At 46.8% G+C, this 24,980-nt stretch overlaps 1 protein-coding gene across 4 annotated transcripts; it reads left to right on the plus strand.

Moving 5' to 3' along the window:
* Positions 1–2,729: 2,729 nt before the first annotated feature.
* On the plus strand, positions 2,730–24,261 carry LIG3 (DNA ligase 3). 4 transcript variants are annotated; one of them, XM_083714417.1, is made up of 20 exons: positions 2,730–2,916; positions 4,601–5,183; positions 6,649–6,792; positions 8,249–8,446; positions 9,131–9,282; positions 10,297–10,463; positions 11,563–11,640; positions 12,649–12,817; positions 14,063–14,218; positions 15,047–15,178; positions 16,258–16,337; positions 16,812–16,899; positions 17,292–17,369; positions 17,924–18,047; positions 18,229–18,371; positions 19,191–19,265; positions 20,864–21,010; positions 21,791–21,965; positions 23,153–23,247; positions 23,876–24,261. In XM_083714417.1, the coding sequence occupies exons 2-20, from the start codon at positions 4,628–4,630 to the stop codon at positions 24,107–24,109; spliced, it is 2,991 nt and encodes a 996-aa protein (XP_083570543.1). In that variant the 5' UTR covers positions 2,730–2,916; positions 4,601–4,627; the 3' UTR covers positions 24,110–24,261. The 4 variants fall into 4 exon arrangements, with proteins under 4 accessions (XP_083570543.1, XP_083570546.1, XP_083570545.1 ...); XM_083714420.1 differs by having other exon boundaries at positions 2,795–2,916; positions 4,765–5,183; XM_083714419.1 differs by having other exon boundaries at positions 2,850–2,970.
* The last annotated feature ends 719 nt before the right edge of the window (positions 24,262–24,980 follow it).

Consider the following 24,980-nt stretch of genomic DNA (forward strand, 5'->3'; position numbering starts at 1 on the left):
GGAAGAGGCAATCTTTTCATTTATTTATTTAGACAATTTATACAATGCTTAAAGGTAAAGGTAAAGGTACCCCTGCCCGTACGGGCCAGTCGTGTCCGACTCTAGGGTTGTGCGCCCATCTCACTTAAGAGGCCGGGGGCCAGCGCTGTCCGGAGACACTTCCGGGTCACGTGGCCAGCATGACGAAGCTGCTCTGGAGAGCCAGCACCAGCGCAGCACACGGAAACGCCGTTTACCTTCCCGCTATAAAGCGGTACCTATTTATCTACTTGCACTTAGGGGTGCTTTCAAACTGCTAGGTGGGCAGGAGCTGAGACCGAAAGACGGGAGCAGCCATTTTCAGAGCGGAGGCCATGACACTTTCTCAGGCTCCCAAATGTGCCCACCAGCCCCCAAAAAGTTTGATGATCCCTGATTTGAACACTGATCTTTGGCATTTTTTTTATTAAAAAAACACCAAAAAAAACCAACAACATTGGATGTGAAGTGATGGACATGAGGCAGGAGTTGATAATGCAGGTGAGCTGCGCACAGGTGAGCTGCATGCAAGCTGCTGGCCAGCCCTGTGGAGCCTCCTTTTATTGAGACAAATATGCAAACCAGGCAGATACATTTTGGGTTGTGACCTTTACACATCTTCCGGTCCTGAGATTGTGGGCTGGTACAAAGTTATTTTGGCACCTGTTTCCACCGCGTCATTTTTCCCCTTGCACAGTGTATGATGAAGGAGACAAAAGGTCTCAGAGACAAAGGTTACAGACAGGGCACCTCAGACTACTGAGACCGCAAAAGGTTAGACAGAGGCAACGATGTTCAGACAGCCGTGGCTTTGTCTGTGGGGGGGGGTGTGTGCTCCGCACCCCAAGGTCACGCGTGCAGGCAGGCTGAGGCTGCCTGCGGGTGGGGAGTGTGCTCCATGCGGACCCCACTCCCCACTCCGCGATCATCCCTACAGGATGGTTTAACTACACACCCACAAGCACCACAATGTCATGCTGGGTTCTCTTCTATGGTACCCCCCCCCCCACATGATAATAAAGTCAAGCACCATCCACATTGAAAGTCCATTGGCAGTGTGTCCAGTGCCTGCATCGTAGTACTGTACCAAAATTGTTTCCTGCAATGTAGCCAGCAGATAACAAATTACAACACTATTTGTGCAGATTGATGCTGGATGACTTTCTGGGAGAAAGAAAATGAGACTCTATTAGCTTCAAATTCAGGGAAGAAACAAAATTAGAAGAAAGCTTTTTGGGTGACGTTTCCATAGAAATCAGAAAAAAGGATAGAAACCTTTAGACGTGGCATCAGAGAGCACACCTCCGAGCGTCAATCTCGAACATAAAATTGCCTGCATTTAAGATTTCCTCTCCAGGTAACTTTGCAGGCACGTTTGGAAGCTGACAAAATGATGGGAGCTCTCGTCACATCTTGGCTAAAACCAGGCCAGCTTCAGAAGGCGAGATGCAATCTAGATAAGTGCGATAAATATGTGAAACAATTTCCACTGTTAAGCTACATAATAGCCAATTTCAAATTTTGCGTTTGGTTTTTATTATTATTATTATTTCTTTTGTGCTTCTCATAAGAGGCATCTGGTTGGCCACGGGAGAATAGGATGCTGGACCAGATGGACCATCAGCCTCTGCTTATGTGCTCATGAAACTTCAGTTCTACCTGTTGCCTCACCTTGCCTCAAAGGTGGACCAACCCTGGATTTATGCATGTCTCTTAAGGAACATTGTGGATTTCAATGGGGCTTGCTCCGACACATTCTTAGCAGCTGGATCCATATCCTGCTTATTCAGAAGTCAGCACCACTGAGTTCAGTGGTACTTCTTTATTATTATCCATTTTATTTATTAAGTTTTGTATGACACTTTTTCCTCTAAGACACTCAAGGTGGTAAACATGGTTCTCCTCTTCTCCATTTTATCCTCACAACAACCTTGTGAAGCAGGTTAGGCTAAGATACGGCGATGGGCCACTATGATCAGCCAGTGAGCCTCATGGCCTAGTGGGGATTTGAATCCTTGTCTCCTCCCAGGTCCTAGTCCAACAGTCTAACCATTACACCACACTGTCTCTCACATGCTCCCAAGTAAGGGTAGAAGCTTGCCACCTTCATTGCTAGCCTTGCAACTGGAGCTGGGCAGGAGAGCACATTTAGCATTGAGGACTGCTCTTGATTTCACTGGGACCCAATTCTAAAGAAATGTGCACCCTTACTTTAAAACTGTAGACTGCCTTGGTTGCCTTGGCAGAAGGGTGATTTGTAAATACAATAAATAGATAAGTAAAATATTTTTGCAGCTAGATCCATGCATACTAGGAGCAAGTGCCACTTAACAGAGTTCACTTGCCTACACAAAACACCTTTAAAGCACCCACCACACACACAAAAATCCTGGGAGCTGTAGATCTGAGTGGTGAACTACAGTTCCCAATGTTCTTTTCGTATGCTTAAAGCTATGGCGTTCCTACATAGACAAATGCCTGTTTTGTTTGGTTACTTTGAGCTTGGATCCGCATTAAGGCTTCGTAAACGCAGAACAAAGCTTACAGCAGAATCGATTATATATATGTGTGTGTGTGTGTTATACATACACACATGTCCAGTAGCACCTTAGAGACCAACTAAGTTTGTTCTTGGTATAAGATTTCGTGTGCATGCACACTGAAATCGGGAGGTGAAGAGTTAATAGGAGGAAAGAGGGCGTGGCTTGCTCGGGTCAGGAGCGGAGACACGGCCTTGCCTGCTTCCAAAGAACATTAGGACGAGCGGTGACGTCACGCCGCGGGGGTCGACGCGACGTTCTGTGCGCATGCGCCCGCAGCGCGAGCGAGAGGGGCCGCCCGAGATGCCCGGATTTAAAAGGGGTCTTCGCCGAGGCTGAAGGGGCCCCTTGAAGGAAGGTGCGTGTCCGCGAAGGTGGGGAGCTGGTTGAAAATGGGCGAGGGGACGCGCCGGTGGGTCCTGCTCCCCGCATTTTCAAGGAGCCTAGACCTGAGGTGATGGTTATGGCGCCCATAGGGGGGCGTGGCTTGCGCTCCCCCCTCCCAACCGCCACTCTGGGGAAAATAAATGGCGCATGCGCGGTAGCCACCAAGCTTCCCCCAGCCCACCAGGTGCTTGATGGGCAGGAAGGAGTAAAAATGGGACTCGGACCTGTTGTCAAGGGGTCTCTTTCTGTCTCTGCCTGGAGCCTCCTTTCCCCCCTTCTCTTCCGACCTAAGATAGACTTGAGGTGGTGGGGAGGCTCTCCCAATATTCATTGGGCAGGGTTGGTGGGATTAGGTTGTGAGTGTACTAAACAGAGAAGCGTGTCTGCTCCACGTGGGTTAACCCTGAAATTGCTAGGGATGCGTGTCGTTTGTAATACAGTATATTTCTCCTACTGACTGTAGCCATTACACGTGTTTTGGTTTTGCAACAGGACTAACTTAAATAAAAAGATGAATAACTGCAAACCCACCCAGTTTCATTAAGCTTCAATAGCGCTGAAGTGTTATTTGACAACAGCCAGTTTAAAGTGCAAGTGTTCGTTCAAATGCCATTTGTAAAAAGAAAACTCTTCCCAGTCTTGAAGGAAGCCAGACCCATGGAAGTACTCTTCTGCTTGCCTTCTTCCTAATGATCAGCCCAGGCCTGCCTGCCAGTTTCCTCTTCCTCCTTAGTTGCCCCTTGTAGAACACAGTTGTGGGGAGGAGGATGGGAACAAAAGTGGAATTAGTGGCTCTGCCTGTCTTTGGCTCTGACTCACCTACCCTTTCCTCTGCCCTGCCAGCCGCCACAAAGTCACTTGACCAAACCAGTTTCTGTGTGACTGGGAAAGAGTTTTGTAACAATACTGTCACACCAGAAAGACAATGTTTTCACTCACAGCTGCCAAAAATAACCACAGTTTTAAAATGTTGTTTCCTAATTTCAGCCTCTCACACGTGTAAATCTCTCGGGAGGGTTGGATTTTTGAAGTATTACAGTATAGAAATATATTAAATTTGATAAAAGTAGACGTTAAGGCCTGTATTTTCTGCTGATGTTTCATTTTTTTAAAAACTGCAGTTTTTTGGTCTTACGAGGCTCAGTGTTGTTTTGAACATTATCTTTTATTTTAAATTAAATGTGTGTTTGATGATCCATTGTTTAGGAGCTGTATCAAGAGGGTTTCCCTTTAAAAGGTGGCTTTATACGTATTTTAAATAAATGGATCCCAAGTAAAAGTCTCCATTCATTGAGGAAGAATGATGTCTCCAAGGGTAGTGGTGACTCCCCCTTTCAGCAGAGTCTGCAAAAGCCCTGTTGTCTCTTAAAAAGGCAAGTAAATTGATCGTGGCCTCAGTTTTTCTTACCCAGACCCCTTTTGTACAGTTATGTGTGTCTTTCCCCACCACCTCCTTTTTTCCCTTCTTAGCTCAGCACAGTGAGAGAAAAGGAGACCAGGGTGGAATCTACACACATATAAAAACGCTGTGAAACTACTTTTTTAAAAAAAAAAGTTATGAAAAATACATTGAATTTTGCATAGCTCACTTTCGCCATCTAGTGTCACATTTGTATATTGCACTTTACAACACATTTAAAATGTTTTATTTGCAGCTGTGTAGCTGAGTCCCAGGAAACTACATGCCTTTTCTGCTCAGGGTACATCTCCTAAAGGCAGCCAGAACCCTCAGCAAAAGTGAAAAAAACACCTTGCTTTCAGCACAGACAGCTCATACCCGTGCTGGCCACAGTTTCCAAAAGATCGTTGCCTTCCGCAGGTGCTCCTGGTTGTGGAGCAGCAGCACCCCATCTCCGGCTGGCTGGTCGTACCAGCCGTGCATTGCCCGTGGCTTTCTCTTCCCATTGCCACTACCCGTTTGGCCCTCAAAGCCCCTGTGCACAGTCTCTGAGATGGCAGAGCAGCGCTACTGCGTGGACTATGCCAAGCGAGGCACGGCAGGCTGCAAGAAGTGCAAGGAGAAGATCCTCAAGGGGATGGTGCGCATCGGGAAGGTGGTGCCCAACCCATTCACAGAGTCTGGCGGGGACATGAAGGAGTGGTACCACGTCAAGTGCATTTTCGAGAAGCTGGAGAGGGCCCGGGCGACGACAAAGAAGATTGAGGACATCACGGACTTGGAGGGCTGGGAGGAGCTACAGGACAGTGAGAAGGAGCTGATAAACCAGCACATCTCGGGTAAGCAGTGATGGTAAGAGCAGTTATATAGGGTGGCCCAGTATTCAGAGCCTTGGCTACTTAAAGTTAGCCACATTCATGCATATTATTAGTACTAGTGTTGCAAATTATTTGTTTATTTTATTTATTTATTTATTTTGATGATGATGTTTATTAGATTTCAATTACAATCCAATAATGGCCTCATTATAGCAATAAGGTAAAGGTAAAGGGACCCCTGACCATTAGGTCCAGTCGCGGACGACTCTGGGGTTGCGGCGCTCATCTCACTTTATTGGCCGAGGAAGCCAGCGTACAGCTTTCGGGTCATGTGGCCAGCAAGACTAAGCCACTTCTGGTGAACCAGAGCAACGCATGGAAACGCCATTTACCTTCCCGCCACAGCGGTACCTATTTATCTACTTGCACTTAATGTGTTTTCGAACTGCTAGGTTGGCAGGAGCTGGGACCAAGCAACAGGAGCTCACCCCGTCACGGGGATTCGAACCTCCAACCTTCTGATCGGCAAGCCCTAGGTTCTGTGGTTTAACCCACAGTGCCACCCGCGTCCCTTATTATAGCAATACCAATTTATAATACAGTTCTTAATACCAGTCGTTCAAATACCAAATTATATAATTAAAATAAGGTGGCCCCCCACGTGCTAGAATTGATGGTTTGATTATTTGCTTTATTTCTGCGTTCCAAAATTTTATTAATTTCCATTACATTCCAGTTATCATATTAATCCCTTATACAACAACTGCTATATTCATAACTTGTGTTTGTCTTGACACATTAAATGATATATAAAACTACAAATGTGGAACTCAAACTATATCCTCCTCCTTCTAGTGTGTGGCAATTATGCTGTCCCTGATGTTTCTTCCTGTCCTTGTGTTTATTTTATGTTTTTATGGCATTTATATCCCACGTTTCCATGGAACTCAAAGTGGTGCACAGGGTTCTCCTCCTCCTGTCTTCTAATCCCCACAACAACCTGCCAGTCATCTTCCATTACTTTGCCAATAAGATCCTGCCCATAATTAACCAATTTGTCACAAGTTGCCTGTGTTACGTTTGATTTTGAGTTGAGGGCCACATACATGTCAAATCACTTTTGCTAGTAGTTTCTTAAATTTTTAAAAAAGGGGAGGGCATGTTTCTCTGAACATGTACAGTGGTACCTCAGGTTACATATGTTTCAGGTTACAGACTTCGCTAACCCAGAAATAGTACCTCGGGTTAAGAACTTTGCTTTAGGATGAGAACAGAAATCGTGCTCCAGCGGCACGGCAGCAGCAGGAGGCCCCATTAGCTAAAGTGGTGCTTCAGGTTAAGAACAGTTTCATGTTAAGAATGGACCTCCAGAACGAATTAAGTACTTAACCCAAGGTACCACTGTATTACTCAAGACCTGTAGAGGTGTAGAATAAATTATGTGGCTCCTGAGGCCTTTAACCTTTGACCCCTCATATCTTCACAGATCTTACTTCCAAAGCTGCAAACACACCGAAGAAAAAGGCCACCGTCCAGGCAAAGATTTCTGCCAGTGGTCAGATCACCTCCCCCAAGAAAATGCCGACAACTTCTTCTGATCCATCACCAAAGAAATTTTCAGGGTTTACAGGTGCATAAGAGATGGATGGGCCTCTTTCTTTTGGTTGCGATTCCTTGGTAGCATTTCCGGCTCAGAGTCTTAGCTTTGGTTCTATGGGGAAGTCTGCAGGTGCTCATGGATGTGGCCAATCCATGTCTAATGAGCTGGGTTTTAACATTTATGCCAACTGCTGATAGATTTCGTTAACTGATGATTTAGCAGGAGTCTTAAGGATGCAGGAAGAGCCCTGCTGGATTAAGCCAAAGGGTCCATCTATTTCTGTATCTTGCACCTCATAGTGCAAAGCACAAAAAGCTACAGCCCTCCCTTGCAGTTGCATCTCAGCACCTTGTATTCAGAGGTAGACTGAACATGAAGGCTCCATTTAGCTATTGTAGCCAATATGTTGGTAGACTCCTCCTCCTCCTCCACCATCTCTATGAATTTGTCTAACTCTGCCTTGTAAGTAAGCCCACAAAAGTATACCAGTCTGCTGGAGGGGGTGGGGCTTACAGGTCTCTCCTCCATTAGTTTGATACATTTCTTACCTGGGTGCAGAGAAAGGGCCTTTTTTCTCTGGCAGCCCACCTGTTCTGCACTGGCAATGGAGGAAGGATGGAACACACCGTCCCTCCCTCCAGCTAGCTTGCTTGCCTACAAAGAATTCCTTGTCGCCTATGGCAAGTGGGTGAGTGGTTTGGACTGGTCTAAATCTAGCTAAGCCAGCTGGCATCACCACATCTCATCACAAGGAAATTCCATATGTTAAGTGTGCTGAGTGAATGTCATTTTCTAACATCTGTTCTGAATCTGCTGCCCATCAGCTTCAATCCTAAGGTATGAAAGAGGTAGAAAAATGTACCTCTGTTCACATTCTCTACAGACAGGGATGGGGAAACCTCTGCCCTTGTTTTGACCTGCTGGGCTTCCCCATTTGGCCTATGAAGCTGTTTTGGCCAAGCCTTGCCCACCTTACAACTCACATTATCTCTGACCATTGTGGCTGGAGCTGATGGGTGTTGTCATCCAACAAGATTGGAGGGCTGCAGGCTAGCCACCTCTGTGATACACACTCCTGGAAGCGATCCCTATTGAGCATGACTTCCTTCCGATCACCCAGGCCTAGGATCAGGCTGGCTGATTTGACATTCCAAACCATTTGCCGATGGTGATCTGCAGCAGATGTCCTGGTAAAACACAGGTAGCCAACATGGTGCCTTCCAGATGTTGCTGCACTATATCCCTGAATTGTTGGGCAAGCTGGCTAGGGCTGAGGGGAGCTGGAGCCTTCATCATCTTCAGTTTTAATCCAGGAACAACAAATCTGAGAAACGCTGCCTTGGATCTACTCAGGTGCTGTTACCTGCACCTGGTCCTCAGGATAGGATGGGCCAGAAGTGCAAATAAATGTTTTGGGGTGGGTAGGAAATCGCAGGCCATGTCAGTCAGCGGTATCTTTCCCTGAAGTTCTCCTTTTTCTGCACAGCTAAGCCAGGCAGCTCTGATGAAGTGGCTTCTGCATCTCCCCGCAAGCCCAGCTTGTCCATGGAGAAGAGTGACCCAAAGCACAAGGACTGTTTGCTGCGGGAATTCAGGAAGCTTTGCGCTATGGTAGCCGACAAGCCTAGCTACAACGTCAAGACCCAGATCATCCAGGACTTCCTGCAGAAGGGAACCAGTGGAGGTACAATTCCTTCTCCCTTTCTCTTTTTTAAAAAACTGGAAGTGTTTGTGTTGATGTAGAGGGCAGGCTCAAATGTATGAACAGTTATTTTTTATTATTATTTATTAAATTTGTATACCACCCTTCATCTGAAGATCACAAGGCGGTTCACAACAGAAAAATACAAAAAGTAAAACACAAAATACCTAATTAAAAAAAACCCCAGTAACTCCTCTCATATTATTGTTTATTAGATATGAGTGATTTGCCAAATAGGACAGGTGGAACACAGTTTGTTTCCTCATCTTGGTGACGTAATGTACAGTATATGCATGCTATATGTCAGTGGTCCCAAGCGCTTTCAAGTCACTGCCCCCTTTGTTCCATAAGCTCATTCCCAGTGCCTCCAACCCTACAAAAAGCATTTTTCTGAATAGCAGTTTGCACAACCCACTAAGGAGGGTCATAGAACAATTAATTAGTTACTGTTTTGCACTCGAAATGACTTAGATGATAATAATAGAAATAACAAAGACGTTGAAGTCAGATGTAAAATCAGCAATAAACAAAGATTAAAATACTCATCTGTGATAAGCTTGGGTTGCTGTGATTAGGGATGTCGGTTTTCCAGAGACCTCTTCATTATGGGCAAATGTGGTCCACAGAGGCCAGGCTGTCCATTCTTACCTCTTTCCTTGTACCCAGATGGCTTCCGTGGGGATCTCTACCTGACAGTCAAGCTGCTGTTGCCGGGGGTCATAAAGAGTGTTTACAACCTGAATGACAAGCAGATCGTAAAGCTCTTCAGCAGGATATTTGGCTGCAGCCAGGAGGACATGGTCCGAGACCTTGAACAAGTGAGGAATGAGTTTGCTGTGTCTTGAATCTTGGGCCTCCAGGCCTGTCCGTCAAGCCCTCAGGACACTCCCCAAGACATACCCCATCAGCCATCCTTGAGTGTTTTGGCCTGGCTGGGATGGGTCATTGAACTCTGATCATGGCTCTTGCTTGCTTGCCTGGATGGAGGACAGAGAGAGGTGTTGGTGTAGAACTAGGATTCAAGATGCAGAACTGGCCCCAAACTAACAAAATAAATTTCAGTATAGACAATGTAAGGTTCTGCACTTAAGCAGGAATAATCAGATGCACACATTTAGGATGGGGGACACCTGGCTTGGCAGCAGTACATGGGGAAAGGATCCACTGGTTTAGTAGATCACAAACTTAACATGAGTAAACAGAACGATGCAGCAGCAACAACAACAAAAAATGTTAATCCAGGCTGCATCAATGGAAGTCTAGTGTCCAGATTGAGGGAAGCAATAGAACTATTCTATTCTGCCTTGGTCAGTCCTGTGTCCAGTTCTGGGCACTACATTTTAAGAAGGATATTGACAAGCTGGAAGGAGTGCAAAGGAGGGAGACTGAGATGATCAAGGGTTTGGATACCAAGCCTTTTGAGGAAATGTTGAGGGAGCTGGGATGTTCAGCCTGGAGGACAGAAGTGCTGTTACATGGAAGACGGAGCAAGCTTGTTTTCTGCTGCTCCAGGGGGGACAACCTGAATCACTGTATTCAGGTGACAAGAAAGGAGATTCCAACTAAATATCAGGAATAGCTTTCTGACAGTAAGAGCTGTTCTAAAATGGAATAAACTACCTTGGGAAATGGTGGATTCTCCTTCACTGGAGGGTTTTCATCAGAAGTTGGATGACTATCTGCCAGGGATTCTCTAGTTGTTTTCTGCACTACAGAGGAATGGATTAGATAACTAGATTATTCTCAGGGTCCCTTCAAATCCTACATTTCTATTATTTTGTGAAAAGACTCCCCTTCCTATGTGATTTAGTCTATGATTTTATTTTAAACAGGGTGACGTGTCTGAGACCGTGCGGATCTTCTTTGAGCAGAGCAAATCCTGCCCCCCAGCTGCCAAGAGCCTCTTGACGATCCAAGAGGTTGATGACTTCCTGACACAGCTCTCTAAGCTTTCCAAAGAGGACGACCAGCAAAGCTTGCTGCAGGATGTTGCAAACAGGTACAGTAAGAGGTTTGAGATTCCTGTCTAGGGAGATCAAGCTAGAGGGGAGGAACTTCCCCGTGTCTCCAGTGTGTTCTTGGGGCTCCCATAATTCCTTACCATCAGTTTAGCTGACAGCTGGGATTGATGGGAGTTGTAGTCTGACAACATCTGGAGGGCAGCAGATTAGAGGAAGGCCACAACAGGTTCTGCTCAAAGGACAGATTCTGAAGCGACAGCACAAGTTGCCAGCTTGCTTTTGCAGAAGCAGGGATCTGTTTACATGTGTGAATGGAAGACTGTTTTGGTGCTTTTCTAATCCTGTTTGTGCAGTGATAGCAACAAAACAATCAAGGGAATGGAGCAAATCCCCTATGGGGAAAGATTGCAGCATTTGGGACTTTTTACTTTAGAGAAAAGGTAAGAGAAGGAAGTTTGTGAAACTATGCATGGCGTGGAGAAAGTGGACAGAGGAAAGTTTTTCTCCCTGTCACAGAACATTAGAATTTGTGGTCATCTGATGAAGCTGAGTGTTGGGAGATTCAGGACAGATAAAAGAAAGCCCTTCTTCACTCAGCACATAGTTAAACTATGGAATCCTCCCCCACAGGAGGCAGTGATGGCCACTGACCTGGATAGCTTTAAAAGAGAAGTAGAGAAATTCATGGAGGAGAGCGAGCTATTGATGGCTGCTAGCTGTGATGGCTCTGCTCTGCCTGGAAACCACAGGAAGGGGAAAGTGCTGCTGTGCTTGGCTCCTGCTTGCATGCTTCTCTTTGGGGCATCTGGCTGACTACTGGGAGAGCAGGTTGCTGGACTAGTTGAGCCACTGGACTGATCCCACAAGGAAAAAAATCACTGGGGAGAAATAATCTGCATAGAAGTGGGAGGGGGGCTCAGCATTATCCCTGCTGCCCCTTCCTTTACAGGCTGTCTTGGCAGGTTGCTGTTGCATCTATTTTGATCTTCAGCACTGCAAGTTGCATGTTCCTTATGATTAAGTTTTTTAAATAAACAAGTGCCCAGTTTGCAGCTGATAAAATCTCCAATGATTAATTGTTATGCTTCATTATCTTGTTTTGTGATTGTTTTTTATGGTGTTTTTTTTAATTTTCAGGTGCACGGCCAATGACCTGAAGTGCATCATCCGGTTGATAAAGCATGACTTGAAAATGAATGCTGGAGCCAAACATGTGTAAGCTCTCTCTCTGTGTGTGTATGTCGTTTCCAGAAATAATGCAGAAGTCTAAAAATGGAATGTGATGGAGACATAAAAGAAGACCGCTTGGGCTCATTTTGAAATGGAGCTAGAGAACCTGCTGCTCTCCCAACTCTCAATAGCCACAGCGACCAAGATTTTAGTGTGGCATAGCAGTTAGAGTGCTGGACTAGGACCTGGGAGGACCAGGAGTCAAATCCCACTCAGCCATGACGTTCACTGTCTCCCAACCTAACCTACCTCACAGGGCTGATGTGAGGATTAAAGGAGAAGGTTTGGTGAACCATGTATACCACCCTGAGCTGCTTGGAAAAAAAGATGGGATATAACTGCATTAAATACAAATACATATAGCAGCCAATCGGAAGCCGTGCCTTGGTTTTCAAATGCTTTCAGAAGTCAAGTGGATTCCGTTTGAGAACCAAGGTACGACTGTATCTAAAAGACAATCATTTTTTTGAAAGGGCAGGATTAAAACATACCACCCACTCAAGAAGAACAGAGATAATGAAGAGAGAAAGGCCTGATTGAAAAAGGGATGTTTTCTGCCTGGCATCTAAAGCTATGCAACAATGACACCAGGCAAGCCTCCCTGGGGAGAGAATTCCACAAACAGGGAGGTGATAAATATTGCACTTTAAATATCCAGGCCTCAGTTTTCCTTCAGCTATTCTGTGGTCTTATTCCTCGCACAGCCCTCTTCAGCTCCTTTCTCCCCTCTTCTCTCTCAGTTGACAAGAATACAAGAAAAGCCTGCTGGTTCAGGCTAGCGATCCACCCTCAAGTACATCCCTAGCAAAAAGAGCCATCTCCCATCCTGTGACTTCCAGCAACTCATATTTAGAAGCATTGCTGCCTCAAAAAGTGAAGGCAGAGCAGAACCATTGTGGCTGGTAGCCATCGATATCCCCTCTCTGCTATGACTTCATCTCATTCTATAGGAAAATAATATATGAGACTCCCTGCCTTCTCCTTTCCTTTCAGGTTGGATGCCTTGGACCCAAATGCTTACGAGGCTTTCAAAGCCTCGCGCAACCTCCATGATGTGGTTGAAAGGGTGCTGAGGAACCAGCAGGAGTCCCAGAAGGTGCCGGGCCTAAAGAGGACTCTCAGCGTCCAGGCCACGCTGATGACCCCCGTTCAACCCATGCTGGTAAAAAGAAACAACCCCAAACCCTGTGACCTGGTGGTCTCCTCATCCAGCTCGTGGAGCTCCCTTTAGAGGCCCTCCTGTCCCCATCTCTGTCAACTGTTTGGCTTTTAATGAAGGCTAAAGCAAGGAAGAATCTAGTGGCACTTTTTGTGGGATGAGCTTGCGTGGACCACAGTCCATTCAGCAATGTAAGAGCCTGGCTGCTGCCAAAGGGGGGGGGGGGTCCATCCAGCCTAGCATTCTGTTCTCACAGTGCCCAACTTGATGCCAGAAGCTGGGGAAGAGTAGGACAGGTGTATAAATCCGGAGCTGCTTCCAAGGAGGGAGAGGTCTTGTGATCTGCAGGCGAGTCTTCTAAAGTGCTGAGAATCCCCTTTTCAGAAGGAGAGAGCTATCCCCAACCTGGTGTTTTCTAGATGTCTCCAACTACAGTTCACATCAGTCACTAGGGCTGGCTGATATATCAATATATCGCCCAAAACTGGTTTGAAGTCCATAATGTGAGATCAGTTTCATAATTTTTGAACTGGCAATAAACTGTTAATCATGGTGTGTGTGTGTGTGTGTGTGTGAGAGAGAGAGAGAGAGAGAGAGAGAGAGAGAGAGGCGTGTGCGTGTGTGCTATGCAAAAACCACAATGTGGGGGAAAACGTGAAGCCAGCCAATGCCTCTACATAGCTCTATCCTTATTTCAGACATTGTGATATATTGGTATATCATGCTGTTGGAAACCAGATATTGCACAGTCCTGTCAGCTACACTGGCTGGGCTGATTGGAGTTGTAGTATGAGACCTCCAGAGGACACCAAGTTGTTGCAGAAGGTCGCAGGATCATACTTCAACACCTCGGGTGGAAGGGAGAGGATTGGAGAAGATCTCTGCCTGAGCAGCTGGAGGATTGCTGTTGGATTTTGGCATAGACAATACTGTTTTACATGGGGTGTTGGGTCTGCATAGTAGAAGACAACTTGTGCCTAGCTTGTACAAGGAGAAGGGACATAGATCAGGACTAGGGAATCAGCCTTGCAGGCGGACGGTCTCTGGTTCAACCCCCAGAATCTCCCACTAGGGTTGGGAGAGGTTCCTACCTGAAATCCTGGAGAGCTGCTGCCAGTCAGTGTAGACAGTACAGAGATAGGTGGACCCATGTTCTGGCACAATACAAAGCAGCTTCCTGTGTTGTAGATCTGCATGCAATTAAAAGTCATAAGGTGGGATTTTCCTCCTTCTCCTTTCTCCCACAAGGCCGAGGCCTGTAAGTCCATCGAGTACGCCATGAAGAAATGCCCCAACGGGATGTACTCGGAGATCAAGTACGACGGGGAGCGCGTCCAGGTGCACAAGAAAGGCGACCACTTCAGCTACTTCAGTCGCAGCTTGAAACCTGTCCTTCCACACAAGGTCAGTGGAACCTTCTGTTACTTTATTATGATTGCATTTCTATCCCACCTTTTTCTACAAGGAGCTCAAGGTGGTTTACATGGTCCCTTCCCCCATTTCCTCCTCACAACAACACTGTGAGGTAGGTTAGGCTGAGAACCAGTGTCTGGCCCAAAATCACTCAATGTGTGTGTGGGGGGGGGTGGAATTGAACCTTGATCTCCCAGGTCCTAGTCTGACACTAACTATTGTGCCACACTCTCTTTACACCACTCCAGTGTTTGGAGTAAGCAGCAGCAGAAGGTTAACTTAGTGTAATGAATACTTGCTTGGAGGATACCTTTCATTGGAAGGTATTCAGACTGAGAGTATAGGAAAGAGTGCTGCAGTGCTGGCTAACTATTGTGTTGGAGAAGCCAACAAGCCAGGCTTGCCCCTTTGTTCTCAGGAAATCCATCCGAGATGACCTCTCACCTTCAGGCAGCAGAACAGGTTGCAACCTAAGACATACCTTTCTAAACTTCAAAGGATAGAGATAGGTCGGCACAGAGTTTAAAGGTGCGGAAATAGTTTGGGAATCTGGAGGTCCCTTACTCTGTCTGTTTAAACCCCTTTCTGCAATGTGAGTTGTGCCCAAACTTCCAACACTCTTTGGGTCGCTTCTTGTAGAAACAAGTGGCTGGCTGCTTACCAATATCACATACCTGGCATGTTCCGCTAGCATGGGGGAACTAGGAGCCCCTGTTTTCTCAGGTTCTGCTGCCTGAAGTGATCATCTGACTCTCCCTAACAGGAGGAACGACCCTGGCAAGAAACTCTGATCTTGTGATGTGCTTATGTTTAAACCAGGTGGCCCATTTCAAGGACTTCATCCCCAAGGCTTTCCCAGGGGGACACAGCATGATCCTGGATGCAGAAGTTCTTCTAATAGACAACAAGACAGCCAAGCCCCTTCCCTTTGGAACACTTGGAGTGCACAAGGTGCGTGGCTATAATCTCTCCTTGCCCAGAAATGGACGAAATGACCCAACTCATTGCAAAGCAGGTTGATTTTATTAAAACACAGCAAGTAGCAGCAGATGGAATCTGTAGTTGAAAACATCTAGGGGGCACCAGTTTGGGGGATGCTAAGCTTAGGTTGTGGGACAGACAGTGGCAAGACACGCTGGTGGGTTATAGCATTGTGTATCATATGTAGAAAGACCAGAATTTTCCTTCTCCCCATTCTCATGCAGCTCATGGGTTTGACCACTGAAACTGACAGCTTAGAGATTCAGGAAAGATGGGGAGAACTTCAGAAAGGCAGAATTTAGGGACATCTCCCCTGCAGAGAGGTCAAGATTTACTTCAACTATGGTTCATTAAACCCTGGTTTAATGTTACAGTGCAAATTCTGTCCAGTATTTTAACTGTGGTTTGTTTACTGCCAGAAAACCACAATTTGAAGCTGTGTTTTTTACTGGCATCTCAATTTAACATGCAAATCCAGCCTGCTTCCTTAACTGTGGGTTTTCTGACAACCTCACCCCCAGACACTCATCAAGCACTTTGCCAGCAAAGTTTGAAGCAGTGAGCCATGGTTGGTTTGATCATCTGGGGAACAGCTCACTGGGTTGAACAGAGGCACTGTCTTTGGTCTGACAGATTTCTGTTTCCTAGACGAAACTGATTCCTGCATTGCACAGAGTTGGGCTAGATGACACTTTGGGTGCCTTCCAACTCTTTGATTCTGTGAAGTTCCGAGAGGGGGGCAGGGAGCAGCCATGGGAGGATCTGAAGCCCTGTCTGTGAGCTGCACAAAGTGGACTCCAACTCCCATCAGCCCCAGCCAGCATGACTAATGGTCAGGGATAAGGGGACCTGCAGTCCAGCAAGGCACAGGGAGAGAGGCTGTGGACAGTCACAGTGGAGAAAGGCGGGCCGAGGAGGAGAGGCAGCAAGGAGACCCAGGGAAGACTGTGGGCCTTGCCAAATGGAAGAGCTTCTGCCTAGCTCTACAGGATTTTTTTCTCCAACCCCAAATACAATCTGTGTTCTAACACATCACTGTCTCTCTGCAGAAAGCAGCTTTCCAGGACGCCAACGTCTGCCTCTTTGTGTTTGACTGTATCTACTTCAACGACGTCAGTCTGATGGACAGGTGGGTCTCATTCTCTCAGTATAACTCATATCTGTTCCTTTTTATCCCCTTTGATCTGCAGAACTGGCCCTGCTACAGGTGCCATATAATACTCATTATGCACTTGTAAGAAATTGGACTTTTTAGTGCGGCGGCATCAGCCACACTTTGGAACTCCCTGCCTATTGACATCAGGGAGGCACCTTTACTGTCCTCTTTTTCACACCTGTGAAAAACACTTTTGATTAGGCAAGCCTACCCAGATATGTAGAATGTTGATCTGTGTTCTAATCTGGTTTTTAGCATATCTTTGGTTTTCATTATTCTTTGAATGTTTTAAATAGTGTTTTTTTACTGTTGTTATTGGCTATTGCACTGTTTTATTCTTTTAATGTCTACATTTCATTAAATAAATAAAAATTAAAGTTAGGCCCATTTCGTCCTGAAACCTGTTTTTCTCATCATCGTTCTCCATCTCTGCCCTGTTTTCTCCAGGCCGCTCCGTGAACGCCGCAAGTTTCTCTACGATAACATGGTGGAAATCCCCAACCGAATCCTCTTCTCGGAGATGAAGCACGTCACGGTGGGTGCCATTCCAGACTGTGAGCTGGAAACGCTTAGAAATGTCCCCTCGGGGAATATTGAAGACTCTCAAATCGCCACCAACAAAAATGAGCTCAGTATTCTGAGGAGCCTACCAGCATTAGCCTAATAATGTCCACAGTGTTCTGGAATCCAGACAGTTCTTTTCTGTTTTGTCCAGATTTGACTGAAGTAGAAAATCAGCACAACCTAGGTAGGATGGGGACAGAGTGACTTCCTTACATTCCATTCTTGATAGAAAGAGTTTTACAATTCTGCATTTTGTTCCTTCTGATTATTATTATTGTTAGTATTATTATTCCTGCAAGAAACTAACACAGCCAGTCACTCCCCCTCTGGTAATGCTTTTTAACTTGGCTATTTCTCTTTCAGAAAGCTTCAGATCTTGCGGATATGATCAACCGGGTCATCCGTGAGGGGCTGGAGGGTTTGGTGCTGAAAGATGTGAAGGCATGTAGCCCTGTGTTTTTGATGTACACACCAGACAATTTATTTTATTTAGTTGATCAGCTTGGTTTATTTTAAAAATAATAATAAGTGGTTTACATAAAATGGTGCAACATATTCATTAAAATTGGCAAAAAAACCCTGTAAACATAATAAAATGATCATAGATAAAATCAACCTTTTTAAAAAAACAAAGAAACAAACATAAAATTACCTGTCAAGACTAGGGGCATCACACTAAACTATCAGTTTCTCTCAAGTGTACAACAGACATCGTGCTGCACTTGTAAAAGTGACAGCTCCACAGATTGAAGCAGTCAAACAGAAAAGTGAGGTGCAAATGTTGGTTAAACTGAATATCTCCATCTAGAAATCGTCTTCCCCCTGCCTCTTCCAACTTCACAGCTATCTGCTGGCATTGTTCTAGAGCTTCAATGCCTATTTTTGCAAGCATAAGGACTAGGAGGTTGCTTTTTGTTTTTAAATATGCCCTGGATCTGATACGCTTTAGAGAGCTCTGGCGAACCGCCTCTTCTTTCTTGCTTTGGCCTGTGCAGAGCCTCTATGAGCCAGGAAAACGCCACTGGCTCAAGGTGAAGAAGGACTACCTGAACGAGGGGGCAATGGCTGACACGGCAGACCTGGTGGTCTTGGGTGCCTTCTACGGCCAAGGAAGCAAAGGTGGGTGTCTTAGAAACCAGCCTCAGAGGAACACTTGAGAGGCCTGGGAGGTTTCCTGGGCCACCCCTCCCCATCACTGCAACCAATCTAGTTGGTGGCGGTCCATGAGACATAAAGTCTGCTTTTCCAGTTGAGCTGCTCTAAAGCAGGGACCGCGTTTCCCTCCCTCTCTCTGCCGCAGGGGGTATGATGTCCATCTTCCTCATGGGCTGCTACGATCCCGACAGCCAGAAGTGGTGCACGGTGACCAAATGCGCCGGCGGCCATGATGATGCCACGCTGGCCCGGCTGCAAAAGGAGCTGGACATGATGAAGATCAGCAAGGTTTGCAGCCCGGAGATGTCACAGCCCTCAAGTGTCGGTTGCGGGGATTCTCAAAGAGCTGCCACCAAGTCGGCATACATAAGAACAGGTCCAATGGACCATCTAGGCCAGCATCCTGTTCTCACAGTGGCCAGCCAAATGTCTGAGCAGGAAACCTACAAGCCAGGACCTTAGCACAAGAGTGCTCTCCTCTTCCTGCAGTTTTACAGCAACTGGCATTCAGAAGCATCACTGCCTCTGACCATGGAGGCAGACCATAGCCATCAGAACTAGTAGTAGCCATCAATAGCTGTCTCCTCCACAAATTTGTCCAATCGTCTGTTAAAGCCATCCACCTGGTGGCCCTCATTGCTTCTTGCAGGAACTATGCACTGCATGAATAAGTCCTTTCTTTTACCCCTTCTGAATTTTCCAACATTCAGCTTCATTGGATGCCCACAAGTTCTAGTGTTTCTCCATGCCCTGCATAATGTTTTTAACTTCTGTCATGTCACGTCTTGCTTGCCTTTTCTCTCAGCTCAGAAGTCCCAGACGCTCGCTGCAGTTTTTCCTCAGAGGGGTGTCACTCCATCCCCTTGATCATTTTGACAACACTGAACTAGATGGATTAATGACATGACTCAGCCTATGGCTGCTTCCAACGGTCCTTTCAGCGCTGTTGCACTCCAGTCTTGTTTTGTGGGCTTCCCAGAACAGTTATCTGTGATTGGCTACTGTGAGAAGAGCATGCTGGGCATGCTGGACCTCCATGAGCTGGTAGGCTCAAGGAATGTGATTATTTTGAAGGTGACTTCCTGTGTCTTTTTCTCTCCTTCCTAGGATCCCAGTAAGATTCCAAGCTGGCTGAAAATAAATAAGAATTATTACCCAGACTTCATTGTTCCAGATCCAAAGGTAAAACAGCCTGAGAGGGAGGGGCAGGAGCTGCAGGGGGAGAGGAATAGGATTGTCCCTGTGCAAAAGTAACAATGGGCTCTGATTTTCAATGTGGACCTTTTTTTAGAGGTTGTGGGCAGGGGCGTTCTGTAAATGAATTGTTAGTGTCTGGTGTGGCTAGATAGGTGAAGCTAAGCAGATATGAACCCAGTTACCATATTTTTTGCTCTATAAGACTCACTTTTTCCCTGCTAATAAGTAAGGGGAAAAGTGTGTGTGTCTTATGGAGCGAATGCAGGCTGCGCAGCTATCGCTGAAGCCAGAACAGCAAGAGGGATTGCTGCTTTCACTGCACAGCGATCCCTCTTGCTGTTCTGGCTTCTGAGATTCAGAATATATTTTTTCTTGTTTTCCTCCTCCAAAAACTAGGTGCGTCTTATAGAGTGAAAAATACAGTAGATCCTTGGTCGAGAAACCACTGTTCTATATGGGAGCTTTGTGTGTTTGGGGGGGGGGGGGTAGTTCAGTTTTTAAAATTCCACATACAGTCTTACATTGGTTCTCGAACAGAATGCATTCCGGGAGTCCGTTTGACTCCCAAAACTGTTCGAAAACCAAGGTGCAGCTTCCAATTGGCTGCAGGAGCGTCCTGCAGCCAATCAGAAGCCACGCTGGATGGTCGGCTTCCGAAAATCACTGGAAACCTGGAACACTCACTTCCGGGTTTCGATCATTTGGGAGCCAATTTGTTCAGGAGCCAAGGCGTCTGAGATCCAAGGTACGACTGTATACAAAAAAATGCACATTCCTAAACCCTTGGATCTGCCCCATGGCTAGTGGGTAGGGAAGAGCAAGAGAGTCCTCCGTACTTCCGGTGCCTGTGTGCCAAGTGGGCCTTGTCCAGCAATCAAAGTGGAGAACTTAAAAGCTCTTTTTGTAACAGATAACCCCAAGCAGACCCGGCTCAAAAAGAGGTCTGCCTTGCTTGGATTTAACTTGCACAATTTGAACCATCCTGTCTTCAGCCAAGTATGGTTGAACTCACATGAATTAAATGAGCACAGGATGCCATCAGCTTGTATTTGTGTTGTGTGTCAAAAGTCCCTTTTAATCATATCTGTTCATTTGGCGCCCTACCTCTTAACTGGATCGAAGACCCAAAGTGGGTTTTCCTATGAACTCAGAGCACACACCATGTTGCCTCAACCACTTCTCTTAGATCTCCTGACCATGTTGAAAAAAGAATCTCGTTCAAGTATATTGGGAGCCGATGAATGTTTCTCAGACTTCTTGAAAACAAAGAAGAGGGAGCATAATCCAGGCTGTGTATATGTGTGTGATTAATACACTACAATTCTGCACCCAGTACTCCCAAGACCTCTGGCCATGAGGACTAGTAGTTTCCTTTAGAATTTTCAGAACCCAAGCTGAGATTCTTTGGGTGCTGAATTCTGTTCCAGTCTTGTGCAGAACTCGCACAGAATTCTGGCTGTTCTCCAGCAGAGTTCTCCCTCACAAACTGCTATCCTTTAATGGTGGACTGCATTGAACAGCAGAGAGGATTGGCCAAGTTAGGTTGGGTCAGCTCATTCTGTGATTGTTGCCCTCTGCCTTAGGAAGCACCAGTCTGGGAGATCACGGGGGCTGAGTTCTCCAAAGCAGAGGCCCACACCGCTGATGGGATCTCCATCCGCTTTCCACGCTGCACGCGGATCCGAGACGACAAAGACTGGACCACGGCCACCTCCCTACCACAACTCCGGGTGAGTCACCCACTTCTGCTGCTCATCTGCCCTTCCTTTAGAACCAGGAGTGGAACTTCACTTGATTCTTAGGGGAAGCAGCTGTAGCTCAGTGGTGGAGCATCTGTTCTGCATGCAGAAGACCCCAGGTTCAGTCCCCAATGACGTCACCAGGTTAGATTGGGAAGGTTTCTCCTGCCTGGAATCTAGGAAAGCCGCTGCCAGTCAGTGTGGACAGTGCTGAGCTAGGTGAACCTGTGGTCTGACTCAGTATGAGGCAGCTTCCTCTGATTCATAGAATCATAGAATTGTAGAGTTGGAAGGTACCTCAAGGGTCATCTAGTCTAACCCCCAACCCTATAGTCAGAACCAAGAGGACTAGAATCATGCTTAGGTGTGGCTGGCAAATCCTGAAGGGTATGTCTGAAATCCTGGAGAGCCGCTGTCAGTCTAGGCAGTTCTGAGTGAGATGGACCAAGGGTCTGGCTTTATTTGTACATGTGTGTTTGTAAATAGATAGATAGATCTTTTAAAATTATAATCTCTTTTGTTTCAAGGGGAAGGGCTGCAGCTCATTGGTGGGGTGTCTGTTCTGCATGCAGGATATCCAAGGTTCAGTCCCCAACGGTATCCCCAGGTTGGGTTGGCAAGGTTTTTCCTGGCTGAAACCCAGGGGAGCTGCTGCCAGTCGGTGTAGACAATACTGAGCTGGATGGACCGGAGGCACCTTCCTTTGTTCCTTGGCTGAGGGTTTCTTTCCTGTTTTCTAATGGCAAATCCCTATACTCTGGCGGGGGGCAGGAGCTATACCAGTTGTCCAAGGAGAAGTCTGACTTCACTGTGGTCGCCATGGAGGAGGAGAACTCCACAGCTGGCAGCAGCGGAGAGACAGAAAGGCCGTCGAGGTCTTCCACTCCCCGCAAGGCTCCGAAGCAGCCCTCCAGCAAGTCCCCAGCAAAAGCTAAGAAGCCTGAAGGTGTGGGGGCTGGGATGTTTGTTGCTGTGGGAGGAGGGCTGGGGAGGGCTGTTGAAAGTTCCCTTGGGCATCAAACCCTGCCCCAAATACAGACACACCCAGCTGGGTTCCTGCTTTGTCTTTTGACAACACATGGTGAGAGGTGCATCTGTAGAAGCAGGGCCTTGATGGTCATGGCCCCAGGGCAGCCCAAAGCTACAGTTCTTAACTCTCTTTTTAAGGGACTGCAAGGTGCACCTTTTTTCTTATGGGGATTGGGGTCAGAGATGGAGGGAAGCTTCTGGCCCTCCAGATGTTGCTGGACTATAACTCCCAAGGACTATAAGTCCCAGCATCCTCCTTGGCCATTGGCAGGTGCTGATGGGAGTTGGACATCTAGCAAACCACAGGTTCCTCCATCCCTGCAGAGGGCATTGTGCACTGATCAGTCTCTCAGTTCATCAGTGATGCTGTTCCATTTTTGTAATTCATGCTTTAGGTTTCTCCGTGTCTCTAATTATAATAGTTATTTTTTGTTCTGGAAGCTGCTCTGAGCTTTGGACAAGCAGCATAAAATTGTTTCTGGATAACATCTCATGGAGGGGCAACACCCAAAGCTTGTTCGGTGCCAATCCCTGCCACATGCTTTCCAAAACCCTCTCAGGGCCACCCTAAAGCCCATCTAAACCCTAGTGTAAAGACAGGCTGTTGCAATCAAGTTGCCTGTCAGTAGCCAGGAATAGGGTGATGATCAGCCACTGTGAGAAGGGGAGAGACTGTATTTCAGTTGGTGGAGCACTCGCTTGGCACCCAGAAGGTCCCAGATTCAGTCCCCAAGTGGGAGACACTCCTGCATGAAATGCTGGAGAGCTGCTGCCAGTCAGTGTAGACAGTACTGAGCTAAATGGACCAATAATCTCACTTTGTAGAACAGCTTCCTATGTTTATTTGAAAACAGGATGCTGGACTAGATGGGCCATTGGCCTATTCTAGCAGGCTGTTCTTCTGTGGCCTTAACTGATGCAGATAATTATTTTAAGTGATCAGTTTCCCACTCCACAGTTTATGGGGTAAGGTGGGCTAGAAGACCAGTGCACACCGCCACAAGATGCCCACCTTTGACCCTTCTACACTGCCCTCTCCCTTCTCCTGGCAAGGCACCCTAACTCACTGGTGTAGAATGTTTTGTTGTCTTTTTTCTTTTTTAGCCAGCAGACCTGTAGAAAAGTCCCCGCTGAAGAAGGCCACGGAGAAGCGAGGAGAGAAGAGGAAAGCCTCTGAGCTGGAAGGAGAGAAGGGGAAGGTAAGAGGACCTGACCTCCTCATCCCTCTTGTGGGATATGGATATCAGTGGCTACTAGCCAGGATGGCTATAATCTGCCTGCACTGTTGGAGACAGCTTGCCTCTGAATACCAGCTCCTGGGGGGAGTGTACTCACCCCCTGCTTGCGGACTTCCCAGAGGTAGGTGGCTAACAGCTGTGAAAAGGCCTTCCTTTCGCCTAATCCAGCTATGCTCTTCTTACTTTGTTATTCAGAACACTTCCTTCAGTTACAAGAATCTGCATCCTTTGGAAAGAGAAAATGTTTCATAGAATTGTAGGAAGAGACCCAAAGGGTCATCTAGTCCAACCCCTTGCGATGCATTTTATTTTAATTCCAAAGGAAGCCTTCCAGTGATGGAAATGCTCTCAGGGGCTTTTCAGGCATTGCCAATCAGTGCCTGCAAAGCCCCTTTTGTCCAAGCACTCCCCCACCTTCGGTGACATCAGAGAGGCGTGGCTCGGTTGAAGCAACCTCGTAGGCCAAATGGAGAACTTCTGTGGGCCCAATTAGGCCCGTGGGCCGCAGGTTCCTAACCCACCATATAGCAAGCTGAGTCCCTCCTCACTCACCATCCTGTTGTGTGTCTTCCCATTTCTCCATCCGCAGATGCTGCTGGATATCTTCACTGGGGTAAAGCTGTACCTGCCTCCTTCCGTGGAAGGCTTCAGCAAAATTAGGCGGTATTTTGTCGCCTACGACGGAGACCTGGTCCGCGAATTCGACACCTCCTCAGCGACACACGTTATGGGGGACGTGGAAGAGAATCCATCTGCCAAGCACGTCTCCCCGGACTGGATCTGGGAGTGCATACGGAAAAGGAGGCTGGTAGCCCCTTGCTAAGCTGGTCTTTGCCAAGGCCGCAGCAGCTACAGGGACAGGTGAGGGGAGCAAGGTGGCTTTTAAGGATGCCTTGGCTACATTTTTAAAGAAAAGGTTTAACACCTTTTGGGATGAAATTTTCAGCTCTGATAAACTGACATTATGGAAATCAATTATCACCTCATGGGTCTGTTCTTATTTCTAAGAATGAAGGGGTATAGTTGTCGTCCTGTCCCCCGCAAAATGAAAAGGAGGTATTTAAGTCTAAGGGAGTAAGTCTCCTACTATAGGGTCAAGACCCACAAGTGCAGCAGAGCTGTCACTGCCACGCAAACTCCTCAGCCAAATCTGAAGGTTTCTGCCTTTTACTCCCCTTTCTTAGAAGAGAATCTTCTCCTACCTCCTTCCCATGTCCCAGTGGGAACATGTTGCCTGGCTTGGGAAGAGGCTGTCATTCCAATTTCCATGGCTTCACACTTGACCATTAGCCGGACCACTGTAGTTCATGTGCTGTGAAGTGACCAGACTGCTGATGGGAGCTTTAACACATGAAACCCGTGTTAAAACAGCTGCACTGGCCGCCCATCTGTTACTGTGCCAGGTTCAAGGTCCCTGTATTAATTTACAAAGGCCTGAACAACTTAGGTCCTGAGTATCTCAGGAACTACCTGAACCCTTATATCCCAGTTCAGTCACAGAGATCATCTGCAGGAGTGTTGTTGGTCATTCCCCAAGTAGGTGTGGCTCATTTGACAACAGCGAGGAACCAAGCCTTTAGTGTCATCAGTCCAGTCCTGTGGAACACACTGCCACTAGATTCAGCAGGCCCTTTCTGTGCCAACTATTAAACGTCTGCTGAGAGCTTTTCTGTTCCACCAAGCCTATGAAGGCA

The sequence above is a fragment of the Podarcis gaigeae genome (assembly GCF_964106915.1).
Source record: "Podarcis gaigeae genome assembly, chromosome: 15".
In the NCBI taxonomy this organism is placed as follows: domain Eukaryota; kingdom Metazoa; phylum Chordata; class Lepidosauria; order Squamata; family Lacertidae; genus Podarcis; species Podarcis gaigeae.